Source organism: Scyliorhinus torazame, chromosome 16, assembly GCF_047496885.1.
Source record: "Scyliorhinus torazame isolate Kashiwa2021f chromosome 16, sScyTor2.1, whole genome shotgun sequence".
Classification (NCBI taxonomy): domain Eukaryota; kingdom Metazoa; phylum Chordata; class Chondrichthyes; order Carcharhiniformes; family Scyliorhinidae; genus Scyliorhinus; species Scyliorhinus torazame.
The window spans coordinates 56,185,343-56,210,472 of NC_092722.1; the positions used below are offsets into that span (position 1 = coordinate 56,185,343).

General features: G+C 45.4%; 2 protein-coding genes across 8 annotated transcripts in view; both read left to right on the top strand.

Annotated features, from left to right (window-relative positions):
- Positions 1–25,130, top strand: part of LOC140392826 (centrosomal protein of 104 kDa-like) — a 493,850-nt gene that overhangs the window by 91,098 nt on the left and 377,622 nt on the right. The window lies entirely within an intron of this gene.
- Positions 16,634–25,130, top strand: part of LOC140392823 (uncharacterized) — a 36,867-nt gene continuing 28,370 nt past the window's right edge. Inside the window, exons 1-2 of one of the 3 annotated variants that reach the window (XM_072478494.1) lie at positions 16,634–16,768; positions 17,098–17,160. In XM_072478494.1, the coding sequence (XP_072334595.1) occupies positions 17,146–17,160 (15 nt within the window). In that variant the 5' untranslated portion in view covers positions 16,634–16,768; positions 17,098–17,145. Of the gene's footprint in view, positions 16,769–17,023; positions 17,161–25,130 lie in introns of those variants that run through there. The other 2 variants (XM_072478493.1, XM_072478495.1) reach the window with 2 other exon arrangements.

Sequence of the window (25,130 nt, forward strand, 5' to 3'; positions counted from 1 at the left end):
AGTACTCATTAAGAACATTACAGCGCAGTACAGGCCCTTCGGCCCTCGATGTTGCGCCGACCTGTGAAACCACTCTACACTATCTACACTATTCCCTTATCGTCCATATGTCTATCCAATGACCATTTGAATGCACATAGTGTTGGCGAGTCCACTACTGTTGCAGGTAGGGCATTCCACGCCCTTACTACCCTCTGAATAAAGAACCTACCTCTGACATCTGTCCTATATCTATCACTCCTGACATCTGTCCTATATCTATCTCCCCTCAATTTAAAGCTATGTCCCTTCGTGCTAGACATCACCAACCGAGGAAAAAGGCTCTCACTGTCCACCCTATCTAATTCTCTGATCATCTTTATGCCTCAATTAAGTCACCTCTTAACCTTCTTCTCTCTAACGAAAACAGCCTCAAGTCCCTCAGCCTTCCCTCATAAGATCTTCCCTCCATACCAGGCAACATTCTGGTAAATCTCCTCTACACCCTTTCCAATGCTTCCACATCCTTCCTATAATGCGGCGACCAGAATTGCACGCAATACTCCAAATGCAGCCGCACCAGAGTTTTGTACAGCTGCAACATGACCTCATGGCTCCAAAACTCAATCCCCCTACCAATAAAAGCTAACACACCGTACGCCTTCTTAACATCCTTCTCAACCTGGGTGGCAACTTTCAGGGATCTATGTACATGGACACCGAGATCTCTCTGCTCATCCACACTACCAAGAATCTTACCATTAGCCCAGTACTCTGTCTTCCTGTTATTCCTTCCAAAATGAATCACCTCACACTTTTCTGCATTAAACTCCATTTGCCACCTCTCAGCCCGGCGCTGCAGCTTATCTATGTCCCTCTGTAACTTGTAACATCCTTCCGCACTGTCCACAACTCCACCGACTTTAGTGTCATCTGCAAATTTACTCACCCATCCTTCTACTCCCTCGTCCAGGTCATTTATAAAAATGACAAACAGCAGTGGCCCCAAAACAGATCCTTGTGGTACACCACTAGTAACTGGATTCCACCACCCTTTGTCTTCTTCCAGCGAGCCAATTTCTGATCCAAACTGCTAAATCACCCTGAATCCCATGCCTCCGTATTTTCTGCAATAGCCTACCATGGGGAACCTTATCAAACACTTTACTGAAATCCATATACACCACATCAACTACTTTACCCTCATCCACCTGTTTCGTCACCTTCTCAAAGAACTCAATAAGGTTTGTGAGGCACGACCTACCCTTCACAAAACTGTGTTGACTATCTCTAATCAAATTATTCCTTTCCAGATGATTATACATTCTATCTCTTATAACCTTTCCAAGACCTTGCCCACAAAAGAAGTCAGGCTCACTGGTCTATAGTTACCGGGGTTGTCGCTACTCCCCTTCTTGAACAAGGGGACAACATTTGCTATCCTCCAGTCTTCTGGCACTATTCCTGTAGACAAAGATGGCTTAAAGATCAAAGCCAAAGGCTCAGCAATCTCCTCCTAGCTTCCCAGAGAATCCTAGGATAAATCCCATCCAGCCCAGGGGATTTATCGATTTTCACACTTTCCAGAATTGCTAACACCTCCTCATGAACCTCAAGCCCTTCTAGTCTAGTAGTCTGAATCTCAGTATTCTCCTCGACAACATTGTCTTTTTCCTGTGTGAATACTGACGAAAAATATTCATCTAGCACCTCTCCTATCTCCTCGGACTCCACGCACAACTTCCCACTACTGTCCTTGACTGGCCCTACTCTTACCCTAGTCATTCTTTTATTCCTGACATATCTACAGAAAGCTTTAGGGTTATCCTTGATCCTACCTGCCAAAGACTTCTCATGTCCCCTCCTGGCTCGTCTTAGCTCTCTCTTTAGGTCCTTCCCGGCCAAACTGTAACTCTCGAGCGCCCTAACTGAACCTTCATGTCTCATCTTTACATGAGCCTCCTTCTTCCTCTTGACAAGTGTTTTGACTGCTTTAGTAAACCACGGTTCCCTCGCTCGACCACTTCCTCCCTGCCTGTCAGGTACATACTTATCAAGGGCATGCAATAGCTGTTCCTTGAACAAGCTCCACATTTCCATTGTGCCCATCCCCTGCAATTTTCCTCTCCATCTGATGCATCCTAAGTCTTGCGGCATCGCATCATAATTGCCTTTCCCCCAGATATAACTCTTGCCCAGCGGCATATACTTATCCCTTTCCATCACTGAAGTAAACGTAATTGAATTGTGGTCACTATCACCAAAGTGCTCACCTACCTCTAACACCTGTCCTGGTTCATTACCCAGTACCAAATCCAATATGGCCTCGCCTCTCGTTGGCCTATCTACATACTGTGTCAGGGAATCCTCCTGCACACATTGGACAAAAACGGTCCCATCTAAAGTACTCGAACTATAGCATTGCCAGTCAATATTTGGAAAGTTAAAGTCCCCCATAACAACTACACTGTTGCTTTCGCTCCTATCCAGAATCATCTTTGCAATGCTTTCCTCTACATCTCTGGAACTTTTCAGAGGCCTATAGAACACCCCAACAGGGTGACCTCTCCTTTCCTGTTTCTAACCTCAGCCCATACTACCTCAGTAGACGGGTCCTCATCAAACGTCCTTTCTGCCACCGTAATACTGTCCTTGACTAACAATATCACCCCTCCCCCTCTTTTACCACCTTCCCTGAGCTTACTGAAATATCTAAACCCCGGCACCTGAAACAACCATTCCTGTCCCTGCTCTATCCATGTCTCCGAAATGGCCACAACATCAAAGTCCCAGGTACCAACCCATGCCGCAAGTTCACCCACCTTATTCCGGATGCTCCTGGCATTGAAGAAGACACACTTAAACCACCTTCCTGCCTGCCGGTACACTCCTGCAACGTTTAAACCTTACTCATGACCTCACTACTCTCAACCTCCTGTATACTGGAGCTACAATTCAGGTTCCCAATCCATTTCCAGAATCTCACCCATTTCCTCTGACTCCATGCATAAATTCCCTCTTTTGTCTTTGAGTGGGCCAATCCTTTCTCTAGTTACCCTCTTGCTCCTTATATACGAATAAAAGGCTTTGGGATTTTCCTTAACCCTGTTAGTCAAAGATATTTCATGGCCCCTTTTAGCCCTCTTTATTGCGCGTTTTAGATTTGCCCTACTTTCCCGATATTCCTCAAAAGCTTCATCCGTTTTAAGTCGCCTAGATCTTATTTTTGCTTTCTTTTTCATCTTAGCTAGTCTCACAATTCCACCCGTCATCCATGGTACCCTAATCTTGCCATTTTCTAGCCCTCATTTTCACAGGGACATGTCTGTCCTGCACTCTGATCAACCTTTCCTTAAAAGACTCCCACATTTCAAATGTGGAATTACCCTTAAACAGCTGCTCCCAATCCACATTCCCTAGCTCCTGCCGAATTTTGTTATACTTGGCCTTTCCCCAATTTAGCATTCTTAAGGGGGGGGAAAGTTTGGAATGGGGAGGTCGAGAATGGAATGGGGGGTAATTGGAGAGAGGGAATGGGCATGGGGAGGAGGGAAATGTGGAGGGAATTGGTGGAGGAGGAATGGGGTGACAGGGGAATGAGGGAGGGAGGGGAATGGGGTAGGGATGAAAAAAAATGGAAGGTGGAGGGGGTAATGGGAAGAGTGGGGAGGGTAAGAGTTGAGAGGGATGGGGGATGGGTGAGGATGAGGAGAGGGGAATGGAGGGGAGGGGTCAAATTGGGGAGGTGGAACAGGAATAGGAAAGAGGGAAAGGGGAATGGGAGGAAAGGAAAGTGATCGGTGGGAGCGAAGGGAATTTGGGGTGTGAGGGATTGTGAGAGATTGGTATTGTGGGCGATGGTGTGATATGGCACAAATTAAGTAATGGCCTGATGGGAAAACTGGTCAATGGAAGACTGGTCAAAAGGTTTGATACAATACCAGAAAGACTGAAACTACTCATTCCAACTCCTATGCTGCCCTAACCATTTTCAGACTTCAAGTTATGCAGAGTTGGCCTACGGCCATACTAGTCTGAAAATGGTTAGGGCAGCATTCTTTACCTGGGCCTGGGGAGCTGGAATGAGTAGTTTCAGTCTTTCTGGTATTGTATCAAACCTTTTGACCAGTCTTCCCATTGACCAGTTTTCCCATCAGGCCATTACTTAATTCGTACCATATCACAATGGGAGAATAGGATATGAGGGGGGTGGAGAATATGGAGAGTGAAGTGGGGAGGTATATAGGCAAGAGGGTGGATGTGGGATTGAGGGGAGGGGGAATGTGGGGAGCAGACACAAGGAATAGGATGAGGCCAATCATAGAACATAGAAAATACAGCACAGAACAGGCCCTTCGGCCCACCATGTTGTGCCGAACCTTTGTCCTAGATTAATCATAGATTATCATTGAATTTACAGTGCAGAAGGAGGCCATTCGGCCCATTGAGTCTGCACCGGCTCTTGGAGAGAGCACCCTACCCAAAGTCAACACCTCCACCCAACACTAAGGGCAATTTTGGACACTAAGGGCAATTTATCATGGCCAATCCACCTAACCTGCACATCTTTGGACTGTGGGAGAAAACCGGAGCACCCGGAGGAAACCCACGCAGACACGGGGAGGATGTGCAGACTCCGCACAGACAGTGACCCAAGCTGGAATCGAACCTGGGACCCTGGAGCTGTGAAGCATTTGTGCTATTCAGCTACCGTGCTGCCCTTAAGAACAAATAAATCTACGCTATATCATTTTACCGTAAACCATGTACCTATCCAATAGCTGCTTGAAGGTCCCTAATGTTTCCGACTCAACTAATTCCACAGGCAGTGCATTCCATGCCCCCACTACTCTCTGGGTAAAGAATCTACCTCTGACATCCCCCCTATATCTTCCACCATTCATCTTAAATTTATGTCCCCTTGTACTGGTTTGTTCCACACGGGGAAAAAGTCTCCTGACTGTCTACTCTATCTATTCCCCTGATCATCATATAAACCTCTATCAAGTCACCCTTCATCCTTCTCCGTTCCCTCTGTTAATGAACGCTAGCACACCATAGGCCTTCTTCACAGCTCTATCCACTTGAGTGGATACATCATTCCAAAGATGTATGAACATAGACCCCAAGATCTCTCTGCTCCTCCACATTTCCAAGAACTCTACCGTTAACCCTGTATTCCACATTCATATTTGTCCTTCCAAAATGGACAACCTCACACTTTTCAGGGTTAAACTCCATCTGCCACTTCTCAGCCCAGCTCTGCATCCTATCTATGTCTCTTTGCAGCCGACAACAGCCCTCCTCACTATCCACAACTCCACCAATCTTCGTATCGTCTGCAAATTTACTGACCCACCCTTCAACTCCCTCATCCAAGTCATTAATGAAAATCACAAACAGCAGAGGACCCAGAACTGATCCCTGCGGTACACCACTGGTAACTGGGATCCAGACTGAATATTTACCATCCACCACCACTCTCTGACTTCTATCGGTTAGCCAGTTCGTTATCCAACTGGCCAAATTTCCCACTATCCCATGCCTCCTTACTTTCTGCAGAAGCCTACCATGGGGAACCTTATCAAATGCCTTACTAAAATCCATGTACACTACATCCACTGCTTTACCTTCATCCATATGCTTGGTCACCTCCTCAAAGAATTCAATAAGACTTGTAAGGCAAGACCTACCCCTCACAAATCCATGCTGACTATCCCTAATCAAGCAGTGTCTTTCCAGATGCTCAGAAATCCTATCCTTCAGTACCCTTTCCATTACTTTGCCTACCACCGAAGTAAGACTAACTGGCCTGTAATTCCCAGGGTTATCCCTAGTCCCATTTTTGAACAGGGGCACGACATTCGCCACTCTCCAATCCCTGGTACCACCCCTGTTGACAGGACAAAAAGATCATTGCCAACGGCTCTGCAATTTCATCTCTTGCTTCCCATAGAATCCTTGGATATATCCCGTCAGGCCCGGGGGACTTGTCTATCCTCAAGTTTTTCAAAATGCCCAACACATCTTCCTTCCGAACAAGTATTTCCGCGAGCTTACCAGTCTGTTTCACACTGTCCTCTACAACAATATGGCCCCTCTCATTTGTAAATACAGAAGAAAAGTACTCGTTCAAGACCTCTCCTATCTCTTCAGACTCAAATCACAATCTCCCGCTACTGTCCTTGATTGGACCTACCCTCGCTCTAGTCATTCTCATATTTCTCACATGTGTGTAAAAGGCCTTAGGGTTTTCCTTGATCCTACCCACCAAAGATTGTTCATGCCCTCTCTTAGCTCTCCTAATCCCTTTCTTCAGTTCCCTCCTGGCTATCTTGTATCCCTCCAACGCCCTGTCTGAACCTTGTTTCCTCAGCCTTACATAAGTCTCCTTTTTCCTCTTAACAAGACTTTCAACCTCTCTTGTCAACCATGGTTTCCTCACTCGACCATCTTTCCCCTGCCTGACAGGGACATACATATCAAGGACACGTAGTACCTGTTCCTTGAACAAGTTCCACATCTTTCCCAGTAATTTAACCCTTAGGAGACTCGGTATAATTCTAGTATATCTACATTGCATTCTCTTCAAGGCCAAAAATAACCTTACTGAGGTGTAGAGCTCAGAATAGAACACAAGAGTTCCCAATGTGAACTAATCAGCACTTTGTACAGCTGAAGCATTAATTCGACCCATTTGTATTCCAACATTTCATTCAAGAAAGTTTGTCTCTGAGTCATGTGTTTAACTTCTCTGCCAGATCAAACATGCAAAGCAGAGTGTTCTTGTGGGGACTCTGTAATGCTACTTCATCAGGACTGTCCTTACCCAAGAGTGAGGGGTTCAACCTAAGTGCATCTTGGATCTCGGATGAAGTAAAATGGTTGTTGGGGACTATTTGAGGATTAGGTCCAGCATGACAAAGAGTTGTTGAACTCTACCGGAGAACTGGGAAGCACTTTGCTGAAAAATCGATAAGACTCACCCCTGTTATATTGTCTATTTAAGTGCAATTCATAGTTTCTACAATTTTCCTGTTCATGTTTAATCTACATTAACTTTAGTTTGTTTGCAGTAAAAGTTTTACAAAGTGAAATCTTGTCCACCTTTTCTTTTCTGTTGGGGTTGTTTGGTAAATTTGATTCTTTCCTGTTATTGCTCTCCACGGGGATCGTAACACTTGACTGTGAATATAAATCGATCCCATCCTCCATGTTCCTTCTGAACTGTAACAATTCATCAGCCTGTCCCTGAATGAATATGGACAATGGTTGCAAACATCTGTCCTTTGTGTGTTTAAGTTTGGGCTGAGCTTGTTAATGTAGACAGCAATGGATGGAAAAACTAAGATGGATCAAGAGTGCTGAACGACCGAGGATTTGGGTTCTTTACTGTATCCACATAACTGAGATTCAATCGTACCTCTTGAAGAGCACATGAAAGACCAAGGGACTCAGAACATGAACGTTTTGTCAAACTCTCATTGATGACAGTCCTTCTTCATTCCTCAAGTCTACTTGTGTTTCCTGTACCAATGATCTCCATTTGGTACTGGCATACTCATTCCATGGAGCTCCACTTTGGGTACATTATGCACAGCCAGATTACTCACAATGTAATACTGAAAACTTCACTCTCCTTTGAGAGATTGACAGGAACAGATTCTTCCATTCTCTGCACATCTGTGGAACACTCCAGAAGCTCAGCACAGCTTTTAATTATGGCTTCCATCATCACAGCAGCTGTACTGGAACTGCTGGGAAGTGGGTCAACCAGAGAGAAATGTGCCGAATTAATAATGGAAAGTTTGAAACTATCATTGAAATCTCAGAGCGTATGCGATGGAAGTTTGAGTGTCACAAAGGTAATGTCTGCCCTCTAATTGTCTTCAGAATCTCTATTCATTTTCTATATTCAATCTGAAATTTTCATCAAATAATTGAATGTAACACATTAAATACAAACCATAGCTTACAAGGGAAATTAGGGATAGTATTAGATTCAAAGAAGAGGCATACAAATTAGCTAGAAAAAGCAATAGACCTGAGAATTTGGAAACAGTTTAAAATTCAGCAAAGGCAGACCGAGGGATTGATTAAGAAGGGGAAAATACAATTTGACAGGAAACTATCAGGTAACATAAAAACTGACTACATCTTTTTTAGAAAATATTTTATTTAGGCGTTTAAAATGTTAACAATTTTACACATCAACTTGCAACAAAAAAAACAATATAACCAACAAATATCCCCCCCCCCCCCCCCCCCCCCCCCCGGGCACAGACCCCGGCTTACACAAACAATGTTACCCTCCCCAACCACCCCTCCATTGGTTCTCCTATCCTTCCTCATCTCTCCCATGCCTCCCCTTTCCCCCCCCCTCCTGCCCCTCTGCTGACAGCTTAATTCTTCTCGAAGAAGTCAATGAACGGCTGCCACCTCCAAGCAAACCCCTCCAACGAACCCCTTACTGTAAACGTTTCTGTAGGTATGTAAAGAGAAAAAGATTGAGACAAACTAATGGAGGTGCCTTACAGTCAGAAATGGGGGAATTCATAACAGGGAACAAAGAAATGGCTGAGGAACTAAATTCGTACTTTGCTTCTGTCTTCACAAAGGTAGAAGTCTTACAACACCAGGTTAAAGTCCAACAGGTTTGTTTTGATGTCACTAGCTTTCGGAGCGCTGCTCCTTCCTCAGGTGAATGAAGAGGTATGTTCCAGAAACATATATATAGACAGATTCAAAGATGCCAGACAATGCTTGGAATGCGAGCATTAGCAGGTGATTAAATCTTTACAGATCCAGAGATGGGGTAACCCCAGGTTAAAGAGGTGTGAATTGTATCAAGCCAGGACAGTTGGTAGGATTTTGCAGGCCAGATGGTGGGGGATGAATGTAATGCGACAGTTTGGCACCCCCCTGTGTTGGGCGAAGTGCGTGTTTCACGCAAAAGAGATGGTCTACTTAGGTTATCGAGTGGACCACAACGGCTTCCACCCAGTGGCGAAGAAAATGCGTGCAATCCAGTTGGCCCTGCCCCGAAGGATGCATCGGAACGCCATTCACTTCTGGGACTGGTCAATTATTATGGGAAATTAGTCCTGAGTCTCGTGGCCATTCTGGTTCCTCTGTATCTGCTCCTTAAGAAGCATCAGGCCTAGCTATGGGGTGCGGCCCAGAAAACAACCCGAGACGGTTGTTGTCTTTGGGAATGCTGACATACTATGATTTGGGCTGTTGATTGTTACATGTGATATGTCGCCCTTTTATCTGGGCTGTTCTGGCCCATTGAATGCCTAATGGTCGGGATCGGCTCATCACTTTTGCATCCCGAATGCTGATTACGGTCGAGCGTAAATAGGCGCAAATCGAGAAGGACAGCCTTGCGGTGGTATTCGGAGTAATAATGTTCCACCAGTACCTCTACGGCTGCTATTTCTGCATCGTGATGGACCACAATCCATTACTTTATTTAAAAAGCGCGGGAGCTGCGAGTCGGAGCGGAGATTTAAAAAGATCGCGGCCTAGTTTCGGGAGCCGTTCGGAGGAGGAGGAGCAGTCTCTGTCAGGGAGAGAACCTGAGAACATCTAAGACCCTCAGAAGGTAAGAAGGTAAGTAAGTGATTTTTACTCATTTTTACTTTTATTACCTTTTCAAATTGTGTGTGTGTGTGTGGGGGGGGGGGGACTGAAGTGACATCACAGAAAAGCTGTGACCTGAGTGGCTGGTTGTGAATCTACACTAAATTAAAAAAATTAAGCATTGGTAACTAATTAAACATAATTACTTAATTATAATTTAGAGGGGTATCTAAGCCAGAGATCGGAGAGTACTATATTTAGCTTTCACATTTATAGTAGCAATCTAGTGCTAGGAAACAGATAGTTAACAGTAACTTGAAGAAAACATTTTTTTTTTAAACTTTTAATTTTAATTTACTAATTAATTGACGCAATGTCAGTTAGAGGAGTGCAGTGCTCTGACTGTGAGATGTGGCCGGTCCGGGAGGCTCCCAGCATCCCGGATGGCTTCATCTGCAGAAAGTGCACCCAACTGGAGCTCCTCACAGACCGCATGGTTCGGTTGGAGCAGCAATTGGATGCACTTAGGAGCATGCAGGTGGCGGAAAGCGTCATAGATCGCAGTTATATAAATGTGGTCACACCCAAGGAGCAGGCAGAGAAATGGGTGACCACCAGAAAGGGCAGGCAGTCAGTGCAGGAATCCCCTGTGGTTGTCCGCCTCTCGACCAGGTATACCCCTTTGGATACTGTCGGGGGGGATAGCCTATCAGGGGAAAACAGCAGCAGCCAGAGCAGTGGCACCACGGCTGGCTCTGATGTTCAGAAGGGAGGGTCAAAGGGCAGAAGAGCAATAGTAATAGGGGACTCTATAGTCAGGGGCACAGATAGGCGCTTTTGTGGATGTGAAAGAGACTCCAGGATGGTATGTTGCCTCCCTGGTGCCAGGGTCCAGGATGTCTCCGAACGGGTAGAGGGCACCCTGAAGGTGGAGGGTAAACAGGCAGAGGTCATTGTACATATTGGTACTAACGACATAGGCAGGAAGGGGCATGAGGTTCTGCAGCAGGAGTTCAGGGAGCTAGGCAGAAAATTAAAAGACAGGACCTCGAGGGTTATAATCTCGGGATTACTCCCTGTGCCACGTACCAGTGAGGCTAGAAATAGGAATATAGAGCAGCTAAACACGTGGCTAAACAGCTGGTGTAGGAGGGAGGGTTTCCGTTATCTGGACCACTGGGAGCTCTTCCGGGGCAGGTGTGACCTATATAAGGATGGGTTGCATCTAAACTGGAGAGGCATAAATATCCTGGCCACGAGGTTTGCTCGTGTCAGACGGGAGGTTTAAACTAGTATGGCAGGGGGGTGGGCACAGGAGCAATAGGTCAGAAGGTGAGAGAATTGAGGGAGAACTAGGGAATAGGGACAGTGTGGCCCTGAGGCAGAGCAGACAGGGAGAAGTTGCTGAAAACAGCGGGTCTGGTGGCCTGAAGTGCATATGTTTTAATGCATGAAGTATTATGGGTAAGGCAGATGAACTTAGAGCTTGGATTAGTACTTGGAACTATGATGTTGTTGCCATTACAGAGACCTGGTTGAGGGAAGGGCAGGATTGGCAGCTAAACGTTCCAGGATTTAGATGTTTCAGGCGGGATAGAGGGGGATGTAAAAGGGGTGGCGGCGTTGCGCTACTAGTTAGGTAGAATATCACAGCTGTACTACGGGAGGACACCTCAGAGGGCAGTGAGGCTATATGGGTAGAGATCAGGAATAAGAAGGGTGCAGTCACAATGTTGGGGGTTTACTACAGGCCTCCCAACAGCCAGCGGGAGATAGAGGAGCAGATAGGTAGACAGATTTTGGAAAAGAGTAAAAACAACAGGGTTGTGGTGATGGGAGACTTCAACTTCCCCAATATTGACTGGGACTCACTTAGTGCCAGGGGCTTAGACGGGGCAGAGTTTGTAAGGAGCATCCAGGAGGGCTTCTTAAAACAATATGGAGACAGTCCAACTAGGGAAGGGGCGGTACTGGACCTGGTATTGGGGAATGAGCCCGGCGAGGTGGTAGAAATTTCAGTAGGGGAGCATTTCAGGAACAGTGACCACAATTCAGTAAGTTTTAAAGTGCTGGTGGACAAGGATAAGAGTGGTCCTAGGATGAATGTGCTAAATTGGGGGAAGGCTAATTATAACAATATTAGGCAGGAACTGAAGAACCTAGATTGGGGGCGGATGTTTGAGGGCAAATCAACATCTGACATGTGGGAGGCTTTCAAATGTCAGTTGAAAGGAATTCAGGACCGGCATGTTCCTGTGAGGAAGAAGGATAAATACGGCAATTTTCGGGAACCTTGGATAACGAGAAATATTGTAGGCCTCGTCAAAAAGAAAAAGGTGGCATTTGTCAGGGCTAAAAGGCTGGGAACAGACGAAGCCTGTGTGGAATATAAGGAAAGTAGGAAGGAACTTAAGCAAGGAGTCAGGAGGGCTAGAAGGGGTCACGAAAAGTTATTGGCAAATAGGGTTAAGGAAAATCCCACGGCTTTTTACACGTACATAAAAAGCAAGAGGGTAGCCAGGGAAAGGGTTGGCCCACTGAAGGATAGGCAAGGGAATCTATGTGTGGAGCCAGAGGAAATGGGCGAGGTACTAAATGAATACTTTGCATCAGTATTCATCAAAGAGAAGGAATTGGTAGATGTTGAGTCTGGAGAAGGGTGTGTAGATAGCCTGGGTCACATTGAGATCCAAAAAGACGAGGTGTTGGGCGTCTTAAAAATAGTAAGGTAGATAAGTCCCCAGGGCCTGATGGGATCTACCCCAGAATACTGAAGGAGGCTGGAGAGGAAATTGCTGAGGCCTTGACAGAAATCTTTGGATCCTCACTGTCTTCAGGTGATGTCCCGGAGGACTGGAGAATAGCCAATTTTGTTCCTCTGTTTAAGAAGGGTAGCAAGGATAATCCAGGGAACTACAGGCCGGTGAGCCTTACTTCAGTGGTAGGGAAATTACTGGAGAGAATTCTTCGAGACAGGATCTACTCCCATTTGGAAGCAAATGGACGTATTAGTGAGAGGCAGCATGGTTTTGTGAAGGGGAGGTCGTGTCTCACTAACTTGATAGAGTTTTTCGAGGAGGTCACAAAGATGATTGATGCAGGTAGGGCAGTGGATGTTGTCTATATGGACTTCAGTAAGGCCTTTGACAAGGTCCCTCATGGTAGACTAGTACAAAAGGTGAAGTCACACGGGATCAGGGGTGAGCTGGCCAGGTGGATACAGAACTGGCTAGGTCATAGAAGGCAGAGAGTAGCAATGGAAGGATGCTTTTCTAATTGGAGGGCTGTGACCAGTGGTGTTCCACAGGGATCAGTGCTGGGACCTTTGCTGTTTGCAGTATATATAAATGATTTGGAGGAAAATGTAACTGGTCTGATTAGTAAGTTTGCAGACGACACAAAGGTTGGTGGAATTGCGGATAGCGATGAGGACTGTCAGAGGATACAGCAGGATTTAGATTGTTTGGAGACTTGGGCGGAGAGATGGCAGATGGAGTTTAATCCGGACAAATGTGAGGTAATGCATTTTGGAAGGTCTAATGCAGGTAGGGAATATACAGTGAATGGTAGAACCCTCAAGAGTATTGAAAGTCAGAGAGATCTCGGAGTACAGGTCCACAGGTCACTGAAAGGGGCAACACAGGTGGAGAAGGTAGTCAAGAAGGCATACGGCATGCTTGCCTTCATTGGCCGGTTCATTGAGTATAAGAATTGGCCAGTCATGTTGCAGCTGTATAGAACCATAGTTAGGCCACACTTGGAGTATAGTGTTCAATTCTGGTCGCCACACTACCAGAAGGATGTGGAGGCTTTAGAGAGGGTGCAGAAGAGATTTACCAGAAAGTTGCCTGGTATGGAGGGCATTAGCTATGAGGAGCGGTTGAATAAACTCGGTTTGTTCTCACTGGAACGAAGGAGGTTGAGGAGCGACCTGATAGAGGTCTACAAAATTATGAGGGGCATAGACAGAGTGGATAGTCAGAGGCTTTTCCCCGGGGTAGAGGGGTCAATTACTAGGGGGCATAGGTTTAAGGTGAGAGGGGCAAGGTTTAGAGTAGATGTACGAGGCAAGTTTTTTTACACAGAGGGTAGTGGGTGCCTGGAACTCGCTACCGGAGGAGGTGGTGGAAGCAGGGACGATAGTGACATTTAAGGGGCATCTTGACAAATACATGAATAGGACGGGAATAGAGGGATACGGACCCAGGAAGTGTAGAAGGTTGTAGTTTAGTCGGGCAGCATGGTCGGCACGGGCTTGGAGGGCCGAAGGGCCTGTTCCTGTGCTGTACATTTCTTTGTTCTTTGTTGTTTTGTACTTAGTCTTTTCGAGAGGACAAGGCAATCCTGCCTATTGCGTCGGCACGATCCAGCGCTGGACACTGTTGCTTGCCGCTTATTGTTCAAACATCGGCCAGGGACCCACACTGCGTACACTGACGCATTGAGCCGGTTACCATTGGCAGACGAAGACCATAGCACCCCTCAGGCGGATGAAGTTGTCGCATTTTTTAATTTCATGGACTCCTTGCCGGCCACCGCATCGCATATCCGCAACTGGACTCGGACAGAGCCCATTCTCGCCAAGGTACAGCATCTTGTTTTGTTTGGTGGCCAGCGTCGGCAGCTACTGGGGGAGCTGCGAGCCTTCTCCTCCAAGATGTCCAAGTTGAGTGTGGAAGATGGTATTCTACTATGGGGCACGCGGGCCGGACAAAGGGTCAAGAGTTTGTCTTGAAGGACCTGCACAATGGAAATCCAGGGATGTCTAAAATGATAACGTTGGCCCGGAGCTATGTCTGGTGGCCAGGAATGGATAAGGACATCGAGATGGTGGCTCAGCAGTGCTTTCTTTGCCAGGAACGCAAGAAATTCCTACAGCCGCGCCTCTTCATCCCTGGGAGAGGCCAGGGGTCTGGGTTCACTCCAGCTTTGCTGGTCCGTTCATGGGCTCAATGTTTGTTCTTTTGATAGACCCTATTCCAAGTTGTTAGAGGTCAACAGAATGACGGCGATTACCTCTCGCGCGATCATTGAGAGGCTGCATATCTCTTTTTCTGTGCATGGTATCCCCGCTATCCTCAAGGATAATGGGACTTCTTTCACCAATGAGGAGTTCTGGGTGTTCCTGGAGGCCAACAGGATTCAGCGTGTGCGGACGATCCCTTGCCACCCGGCATCTAATGGGTTGGCTGAGCAGCCAGTGCAGACATTTAAACGGGGGCTCCAGAAACAGACTTCGGGTTCCATGAATACAAGGCTGGCTCAGTTTTGTGTATAAAATTGGCCAGTTTGGGACTGGGCTGCTCAGATCCGATTGGGTACTACCGGGAGCAGTGTACCTGAAACCTGGTAAATAAACTTTTGTTTCATTTGTTACAAATCGGCGGGGGACTCCCTGTGTCTTAATAAAATTCACACTCATTAGTATCCAATCAGCACAGACACAGATGGGTTTCAACTCTGATTGAGTACTTCCATTATAAATATCTATTTAGGATCAATGTAGTTGCTTGGTCAGACTATTTGCTGGTGTTTCAGTGTAACATTATGAAGTTAATCTTATAGTGCCTGATTAGTAATAGTTTATTCCTGTGAAAAGGACATTCAAAATATAGTACTGCAATACAAGTTGGTTAACAAAATGAATTTACCAAACAAAGGCTGAAAGTGAGAGAAAACTGTAAAGTCTTTAGAAGAAGTCAACAATAGCTGCACCGCTTCAATATATATCCACCTTAAATGAAAAACCAGCATTAGGGCACTACTAGAAAAATAATCTAAATGGTGTTTCGCAGAACAGGTCATTTAATCAAAGTGAATACATTCTAAAATAATGATAATCTACTGAGAAGAGAAGGGCTATAATAGATTTTAAAAGTAAAGGGCTGGTTAGGCTGGGATTGTTTTCCTTACAGCAGAGAAGGCTGAGGGGGGACCTAATTGAGTTGTGCAGAATTATGAGGGACATAGATAGGGTGGATAGGAAGAAGCGTTTCCCCTTAGTACAGGGGTCAATAACCAGGGGGCATAGATTTAAGTTAAGGGGCAGGGGGGATTTGAGTGAAAACTTTTGCACCCAAAGGCTGGTGGGAATCTGTAACTCACTCTCTGAAAGGCTGGTAGAGGCAAAAACCCTCAACATTTAAAAGGCATTTAGATGAGCACTTGAAATGCCATGACATTCAAGGATACAGACCAAGTGTGGAAAATGGGATTAGGATAGGTGCTTGGTGGCCAGCACAGACACAATGGGTCAAAGGGGCTCTTGCTGTGTTGCAAAAAACAATGATTTCTTAGTCCTACACAAGTGCTTTGGAGTTTACTCAATGTCCAAAACAGAGGACAGTAGAGTTCAGTTTTTCAAAGGTAAAATACTGCAGAAATCTGAAATAAAACTGGAAATGTTTGGAAATACTCAGCTGGCCAGGCAGCATCTGTGGACACAGAAATAGAGCTAACATTCCAGGTCAATGCCCTTCTATTGGAAAACGTTAGAGATGTCATACGTTTTAATCAAGTGAATTGGATGATGGTGAGACAAAGAACAAAAGGCAAGGTATGTGATCAAGTGGGAAGGCAAGAGAGATAAAAGACAAAAAGCTTCATCATGTAAGGCTAAAAGGAATGGGAATGGGACAACCAAAGGAGTAAAAGATCTTTGTCGAGGAGGTGTGAATGGCAGAATGATGAACAGTTGCCATCCGAACATAAAACAAGGGAGAGAAACAAATGGGGGAGGGGGGCAAATCCAGCAAACAAAAGTGAACCAAACAGGGGCAGAGGTAACAATCTAAAACTGTTGAATTCAATGTTGAGTCTGGAACACTGAAGTACCCAGTCGAAAGTGCTATTTTTCGAGCTCTGGTCTTGATTGTGTTTACCTCCATTAATTAGCGACGAGCATAATCCAGGCATACCCACAATAATACCTTTTGGCCCTACATTGTATCTGGGGCTGCTCCTATAACCTGGAATCACGCCCACAGCACTTTAAAGACATATTCCTGTCAGTCATTTTGTACGCGAGTGGGATTTAACAAGAATTCTTCGAGGGAAACAGCCTCCTTACATTAACGAAGCAGTTGCGAACTTTGGAAAACGTGGTGGTGCAAAGCAGCATTTACCGCTGTCAATGCACGAGAGAAGAGTTGTAAATAACGTCGAGAAGTACTCTCAGCATCTGAGCTGCGGAACATTTTAGAAGGTACGCTAATGATTGCAACTTTTTAAAAAAAACTCCGTGTTGCTTTCACGCACGCTCTGATTAACTATCGCCTGCTGTAAGTCCCCCTCAGTGTATTTTTTGCAACAGGGCTCTTTGACATTTTCTGCTGGCTTTGCCCTGCACAAAGATGGCGGGGGTCCATTTAATGTTGATGTGATGGACGTGGCGCCTGACCAGTGGGAACACGAAGCTGGCCTCCATTCGCTAATCAGGTGTCGGCCTGCGGGGCAGTGGGCGGGCGGTTGGGTTGTGACTGGGAGGCTGAGTTGTGCTGAAAGTTCCACTGTTTGTTACAATCCCCTTTGTAGCGAGTGAGCGATCGCAACACGGAACCTTGGTCAAGATTTTCATTGAAGATGAAGACGAAGCAGGTAGGAGCTCCCTGGTGTGCGGGTTACAGGTGTTTTTTTCTTGTGCTCACTCCAGCTACGGAATGGTATATAAAGCAACCCCCCCCCCCCCCCCCGGCTGCACACTGTTCGCCTTCACAAAGTTCAAGCTCCCCCAACAGCTGCCCCCTTTCCAAGCGTTGAGCCTTTACGACGCAATTTAACATTACATTGCTACCCCCCTCCCCCCTTTGCAAGAGCCTCCTTTAACCCAAACCGGCGTTCAAGTATTTTAGCAGAAGGTCTTTTTTAAAAAATGTCGTCGGCAGGTCCCAAAAGAGGAGTCAGGAAGTCAGTTGAATGCAGGTAGTGCCCTGCCCACCAGTTGGCCCTTCCTGTAATGAAGCAGGTTGGCACGGGCACTTGGACTGGCACTCTCGAGTCAGGGTGGCACAGGCGCACCTGGGAGGGAGGGTGTTTGAGGTGATGATGAGGATGCTGCTCGAGTGCTGTTTGCAAGGTTAAATTACAATCTGAATGTGGCTGTTGTCACAAGAAGTGGTGCCAGGAAATTGTCCAGTTTGCTTACCAGAGATTCAATCTGTGCTGTGTCGAGGAAGAATTATTTAAAGGTGCATACTCGTGGTTTGAGGCAAGTGACAGAAAATGTGAAAGAGTGTGCCTGATTTAAACCAATAAAAGGCCTTTTCACATGCCTGTAGAATATATTTTGTTTGCATTTCAAATTTTGAACATTATAAAGTGGAATAACAAGGTGCAGCACTGTTCGATGTTGATCTCCCCCAGTTGGAAAACTAAAGTTGCAAACAACAATGGTGCTGAAGGTTTGCCGTGGTCCTCAGAGGCCCAGTCACTTTTTTTTCCACTTATATTTGGCATCAAGAAAGTGGTTTGTAAACATTCCAGCAGGCCTATGTCAGTCGGGTGGCACATATGGAAAAGCTCCGTGTGTAGATTATGTCATTATAAAGGTGCTTTGAGTAAACAGTAAAAACACTGGCAGGAAAGTGCTAGGCTTTCAGCAGTGAGGGGCGAGTGAGACATAAACATATTAAGATCTCAAAGGTTGTCTAGTCATTTTGTTTCAAAAATATATTTTCATTTTACCCACGCCCTTCTCCACAGTTTTTCTCCCACTCTCTAATGATGCTCTGGAAGTTTTCAGTACTTTGTCCAAATAGGCATTCTATCAAGTTTGGGTTTAGATACTCGGGAAAAAATTCCAACTTCAATGGCAGGAAGAAGAAGGAGTGGGGGCAGTAACAGAGGTGCCATCTAAACTGGAAAGGAAATTGAGCAAAGTGCATAACAACAACTTGCATTTCCAGTCAGTTTACCAGTCACACCCATTAACACTCCTGCTGTCTTTGCACCTCTGCCCTGAATTAGTCCATGACAGGGAGGCCCATGGATGGCCTACCTGCCCCGCCACCAGTTACGGTTCGTATATGGGAAATTAATGCCCGTATAAGGGTTTAATCATGCCATCATTGGTATTAACCTAGGAGCAGGATGGGGCTCACCATGTGGGGAGCATAATAAGCAAATCCACACAGGGTTGCTTGCGGGCTTTTGGGAGCTGAAGGGCGGGGGTGAATGTGAGGGATCCTTTTTTCAAAGGTACTCAGCCCTTGATCGAAGGACCCGACATCGGGAAGGGGGTGGCCTGCTGAGTGCCATCCCCTATGTCCTTGCTGCAGACACCCCTTCCCAATCGCATGACCCACTACTGCCACCACTCACCTGTGGCCTGGGATTCAACACTGATAGTAGGTGGCTACTTGGGTGGCTATCATACCAGCAGCAGCCATGCCTCCTCAGTGGTGCTGCCATTCAGTACAGCTGCTGGCCTCTGGCTGGCTGCCCAAGACAGGTGAAAGTCTGATCCTGGGTCCTTGCTCCCAGGAAAGGCCCGCCACTGTGCTGTTAAGTGCCTGAGTGGCACTTAATTCAGTGGACCCTTCCTAAAAGAGGTAACACTGGCCTCTCTCCGGCTTTCCAACCAGTGGGCGAGACCCCCATTTTTTCATTAAATACCGCTCTGTGATTGAGTACCAGACCAGGTGGCTCAATGACAAATCGTGTCTGGGAGCATCTATAAAGGATAATGGATACAGAGTATTTTTTCCATTTTCCCCCAACAATATTACATTTAATCAAAGAATCATAGAATTCTTATAGTGCAGAAGGAGGTCACCCGGCCTATCGAGTCTGCACTGACCCTCCGAAAGAACACCCTACCTAGGCCCAATCCCCCACTCTATCCCTGTAACCCCAGCCAACCTTTGGACACTTAAGGGCAATTTAGCTTGGCCAATCCACCTAACCTGAACATCTTTGGACTGTGGGGGTGAACCGACACAGACTCAGGGAAATGTGCAAACTCCACACAGACAATACCCTGAGGTCGGACATGAATACAGTCCCTCAGCGTTGTGATGTAGCAGTGCTAACCACTGTGCCACCATGCTGATATTTAATGTCAAGAAATAATTCAATATTTCTACTGTGTAGTTTGCTGAATATTCGCAATTTGACATTTAGGATCAGTAATCTCTTGCTTCTGTGGCTAATCCCAGCCCAACAGCATCCTGTGGACAGTGAGAACCTGGATCTTCATGGAGAGGAAAGCACTATTTTTTAAAAAACTGTCTGAATAGGTTTTAAACCTTATTTTTAACATACTAGATTGAGGAAGGCAGCCTCCATAGGGTATTGCACTTGGTGTTTAACCGTGGAATTATTCTTGTGACACACAAAGACCATCTGTCCAATTCCATGCTACTGAGATTTAACTGATCAAAGACAAAGTGATAACGGGGACAGAAAGGGAGTTAATATTTTGAGTTGAATGTGATTCTGAAGAAGAGGCATATTCAACTCAAAATGTTAACTCTTGTTTCTCTGTCCACAGATGTTGCCAGACCTGCTGAGTATTTCTAGCACATTGTCTTTTTTTTTTCAGATTTCCAGTATCTGCAGTATTTTTTTGTTAACCTTATGATGTAAGGACCCTTCCTATCGATTCCCTTATTTCCTATTTCTTTTACTTTATCATCATTTTGGTCCATGAATCTTTAATGGAGACATATCTTTAAGTCGAGCAGAGGAAGTGAGGAACTCAAAAGTTTCAAAATAGTACACAGTGTTATGAAATTTTAGCTTTTGAGCAGAAGAACCCAGACGTTGTGGCGCCCGAGAGATCGGAGGGATTTGGTTCGATTGGTTGGCTTGTGGCCAATGGATGGGTCGGGGACAATATTCTGCCTGGCAACAGAGAGCGATTGGGTCCTGCCACGTGGGGGTTTTGAGAGGACTCAGCAGAGAAAACTTCTGGATGTTGAGAGGAGAGGCTTTGTGTGTCTCTCTCTCCTCTCTCTTGTGCGTGTCTCTCTCTCTCTCTCTCAGTGAAAACCGTTACAGACTGACAGCAAAGATATTCAACTGGTGGCCTAGACAGAACAAAGATCTAAGTGGAAGATACCCATCTGAACAAAGAGCCAAGAACATTACAGCACAGGAACAGGTCCTTGGCCCATCAAGCCTGCGCACATCCAGATTCCTTATTTAGACCTACTACATTTGCCCAAACGATCTGTATCCCTCCATTCTCCACCCACTCATGTGTCTCAAGATACATCTTAACCGTCGCTATCGTGCCTTCCTCCACCATTGCCACTGGCAACGCATTCCAGTCATCCATCACCCTCTACGTGAAAATCTTTCCCCGTACATCTCCTCTAAACTTTCCCCCTCTCACCTTGAACCCTTGCCCCCTTGTAATTGAGCCTTCCACCCTGGGGAAAAAAGTATTTTATCCTTTTACTTTTAGTATTTTTACAACCCTCTTCCCAACTGTGTTTGTCTGTCCTGTGTGTGTTGGAGTGGGGTGAGTTAAAGAGGGGAAGGGGGTTAGAAATTAGATAATAATTAACCAGATTTATTTGCTGCCTATTTAATTATAGTTATTGTTATTAACAAAAATTAATTGTTTAAATTTACAAACCCGGTGACTGTTAGTTATTGGGCGACCAAAGACTTTGGCTACTTTTAAAATTAAGAGTTCATTTCAACTATGTTGCGACTCTGGGTCAAGTGGGGCTGCACAAGTCATAACAATGGGAATGGGGCAAAACAGGTGACTTCAGCTCCTGTGGTTTTTCACTCCCAATCACTGTTCATTGACATCTGCAGGAGGTGTACGAGTGTGACAGTTGGGTGGGGATGGAACCAACTCAGCTGCGTTACTCTCTCCAGTTAAATAGGGTATTAGCACCCACTGTCAGGGTCAAGATTAATGTGAATATCATGAGAAGTTTCAGAGAACACCTAGTAGCTGTCCACCTTAGCCCAACAAGTAGACAATATCTCTGATAGGAATCTCCTATGAATACCATAAGACCATGAAATGTAGGAGCAGAATTAGGACTTTTGGCCCATCGAGTCTGCTCCGCCATTCAATCATGGCTGTTATATTTCTCATACCCATTCTCCTGCCTTCTCCCCATAACCTGGGATCCCCTTATTAATCAATAATACAATACTATACCAACCTGTCATTCTTCAGTTAGTCCAAGATCAGAATTTTATTGTATGAGGAACTGCAGGCCCACACCTGTTGGTCTTCTCAATTCTCTACCCTTCTTCATGCGTTGCAGATTCCTCTTTAGTTACTCACTGGAGCCTCCCATTTTCAATTTCAAATTCTCTAACATTGTCATTCCCTTTCTACCTCTTGGCCTACAACGCTCAAATCTTCCTTCAGTCATTTCCTTCAGCAATTTCTCTTGCCTTAGAATATGACCAGTCTAACCTTGTTGTCTTCTCTTGATGATCTCACAACCTTTCCTCCTCCACCGTCCTCAGAACATCTCCATTGTCCCTGTCTTCTCTCCAACTGACCCGCTCCAGAACCACATTTCACCACTCTTCTCAAAGACCACGTTTCGACTCCAACAAGACACTCCAAATCACAGTCTTTTCATATCTTTTCTTAAGGCCTCTCTTCATTCCTACACTGAGCAGTTCTTCTGTTTGGAAAATGCATCCTTTGCCCTTGTTACTCTACGTTTAATTTCTTTATGATATTAACTAGCTTTTGACAAGTTGCCTCCCAGATATGTGGATTGTGATGCATGTTCTGGCTTAGTGACCATTCATCTTGACCTCTGTGTTACGATACCCTGGGCAAGTGCGTGCTTAAATTCCAGCCCCACAGATCCAGGAGTCCCAACTCCAATAATTATTTTCCTGGGATCTTTAACCCTTGACTGCTCCAATGAGTTCCCACCACCAGATTTCCAAGTAAAACATTAAAAAACTTTATTTATAACAACAAAAAAGATGAAAATATAATGGTAAGAATGGAACAATCTGGTCTGCTAATCTAACTACTCCCCAAACCCCATCCCACCCTCCACCCAGACACACACAAGACAAACATATATGGTAGAGGAAGGAGTGAAAATAATAGGGAGTAAAAGGTGCGAGATGGTTCTTTGCTGCTGTGATAGCGGTCTTTGTAGCCAACAATCTTCGAATGGTGGTCTTCCACTAGACCCTGCAGACTGTAGAATGCTCTCTGGTAAGTCACTTTCACTTCTAACAATCAGAGTCTTCACACTGAGAATTCCCCCTCTGAGGTCGACTCAGTCCTGACAGGCCTCCACCAGACTGACTTTCAATCTCACTGAGACAATTTTAGTATTCTCTACCTGAGAATTTAAATGAAGGTTGTCCCTCTGCTCCAGACCTCGACCACCTCCCTGCCATTTTTGCAGATCAAGATTCACTTCCAGGGGAACTCCCAAAGGTTAAACAGGTTGCAGAGAGGAAGGTCAATTTCAGCTCCTTAGCCTTCAATCCTAGAATGAAACCTTTACAGGCCTGACAGAGAGAGAATGCCTAAACTAGCTCTTGGCTGTTCTTGAAATCTGAACAGGATTGAGGTAAAATGGAGCTCTTCTCCTGACCCACCTTTCTTCCAGAAGGCTCCATCAATTGCAAGCAAGAACAGGTGATGTCCCATACATTCAGACACCCTGATCGACTGCCCGCCATCACCGGCTGTGCCACAGAACATCAAGGGGAGATCTGGGCCAGTACATTAGACCAGGAATATTTTCAGTTTGACCAAAGTGTGGAGGTTTTAAAGCAAATCTGTAATGTTGCAGGGGCAGGGATTGAAAGGGAAATAGTAATAATAATAATCGCTTAGTGTCACAAGTAGGCTTTAATGAAGTTACTGTGAAAAGCCCCCAGTCGCCACATTCCGGGAGGCCGGTACGGGAATTGAACCCGCGCTGCTGGCCTTGTTCTGCATTACAAGCCAGCTGTTTAGCCCACTGTGCTAAACATGAGGGGGCAGCATGGTGGCGCAGTGGTTAGTACTGCTGCCTCACGGTGCCGCGGTCTCAGGTTCGATCCCGGCCCTGGGTCACTGGCCATGTGGAGTTTGCACATTCTCCATGCTAAATTGCCCCTTAATTGAAAAAAATTAATTGGGTACTCTAAATTTTACAAAGGGAAGCACGAAACAGACAAGGATTTAGCCAGTTCCTTACATCTGTCTTCCCACCATTACTTTTCCAATTTTCACAACTTTTGTCTTTTTTACCTGATGTTCATTCTGTTAGCTTTCACCATTTAATTCAATCTATCCATTTGTAACTCTAGATCTTCTGCTGTTCTAGCCACCAGGGCTGATCACCTGCAAATCTCTTTATCTTCATCAATTGACCGCCTGATTTGACACCTTTCTATAGTCTTATCTAGTGTTTCATTTATCATGGCTTCCACAATGGTGAGACGGCAGTCTTGTTTGACCCATGCCTGATTACACCAGGTTGCCTGCAGGGCTGGTGCAAGAGCAGTAGGTGCCCTCGGCAAAAATGCCCACCCCCAAAATTAACATTCATAGATTAATATCATGCATGAGTATGAATAAATATTCTGCATTTATAATATCATGCATGAGTATGAATAAAAATTCTGCATTTATAATTAGATTTATTTTGCATGAAAGGTGAGAATATTCTGATACCGATTATACATTCTTATTGTTCTACATTTTCCATCAGATACGTACGAGGAACAATGCACATTATTTTATTTATTTTTTAATTTAGAGTACCCAATTCATTTTTTCCAATTAAAGAGCAATTTAGCGTGGCCAATCCATCTACCCTGCACATCTTTGGGTTGTGAGGGCGAAACCCACGCAAACACGGGGCGAATGTGGAAACTCCACACGGACAGTGCCCCAGAGATGGGATCGAACCTGAGACCTCGGCTCCGTGAGGCAGCAGGGCTAACCCACTGCACCACCGTGCTGCCCAACAATGCACATTATAATGTGCCATATGGCAACATGATGTAATACCATGTGTTCCTGCAACAATTGCTCAATGGTTTTATGCACCATTTACACAGTCAGTAATCGTGGCGATAGAGTGGGCTGGATTAGTGTTTGATATTATTTACTGACTTGCATTGTTATAATCGTGATGTAGAAATTTGTAAAACTCCTGCATAAACAGAATAAGGAATACAACGTGAAATTTAGGGAAAGACTGAAATGTAAATGTATGGAAATCTATGTGTGTGTTAGTATATGTGGATGCATATCAGGAGGTCTAAACCAGTGGTGGACAACCTGTGACCCGGGGGCCATATGCAGCCTGCAAGACATTTTGTTGACCGTTGCCCACGTGCTGGGTTGCCACAACCTGCTGATTTCCGCCCGTGTCGTTTCTTTCCTACCGGTATGACTAAGTGGTGCGCCCATAAAGCAAGGGCAAGTGAGGCGCGTGCAGATTGCTAACAACATTGACTGTGAGAGCCGTGCACTCCCTCTTCGTCCAAAGCATAAATATTTATTTTGCTTTTACCATTTGAATTATAATATATAAATAATTAAACAAGTTCTATGACTCGTTGTGAAATATTCAGCATATATTATCCTTATTCAGAGGGTCTAACACCTTATTCAT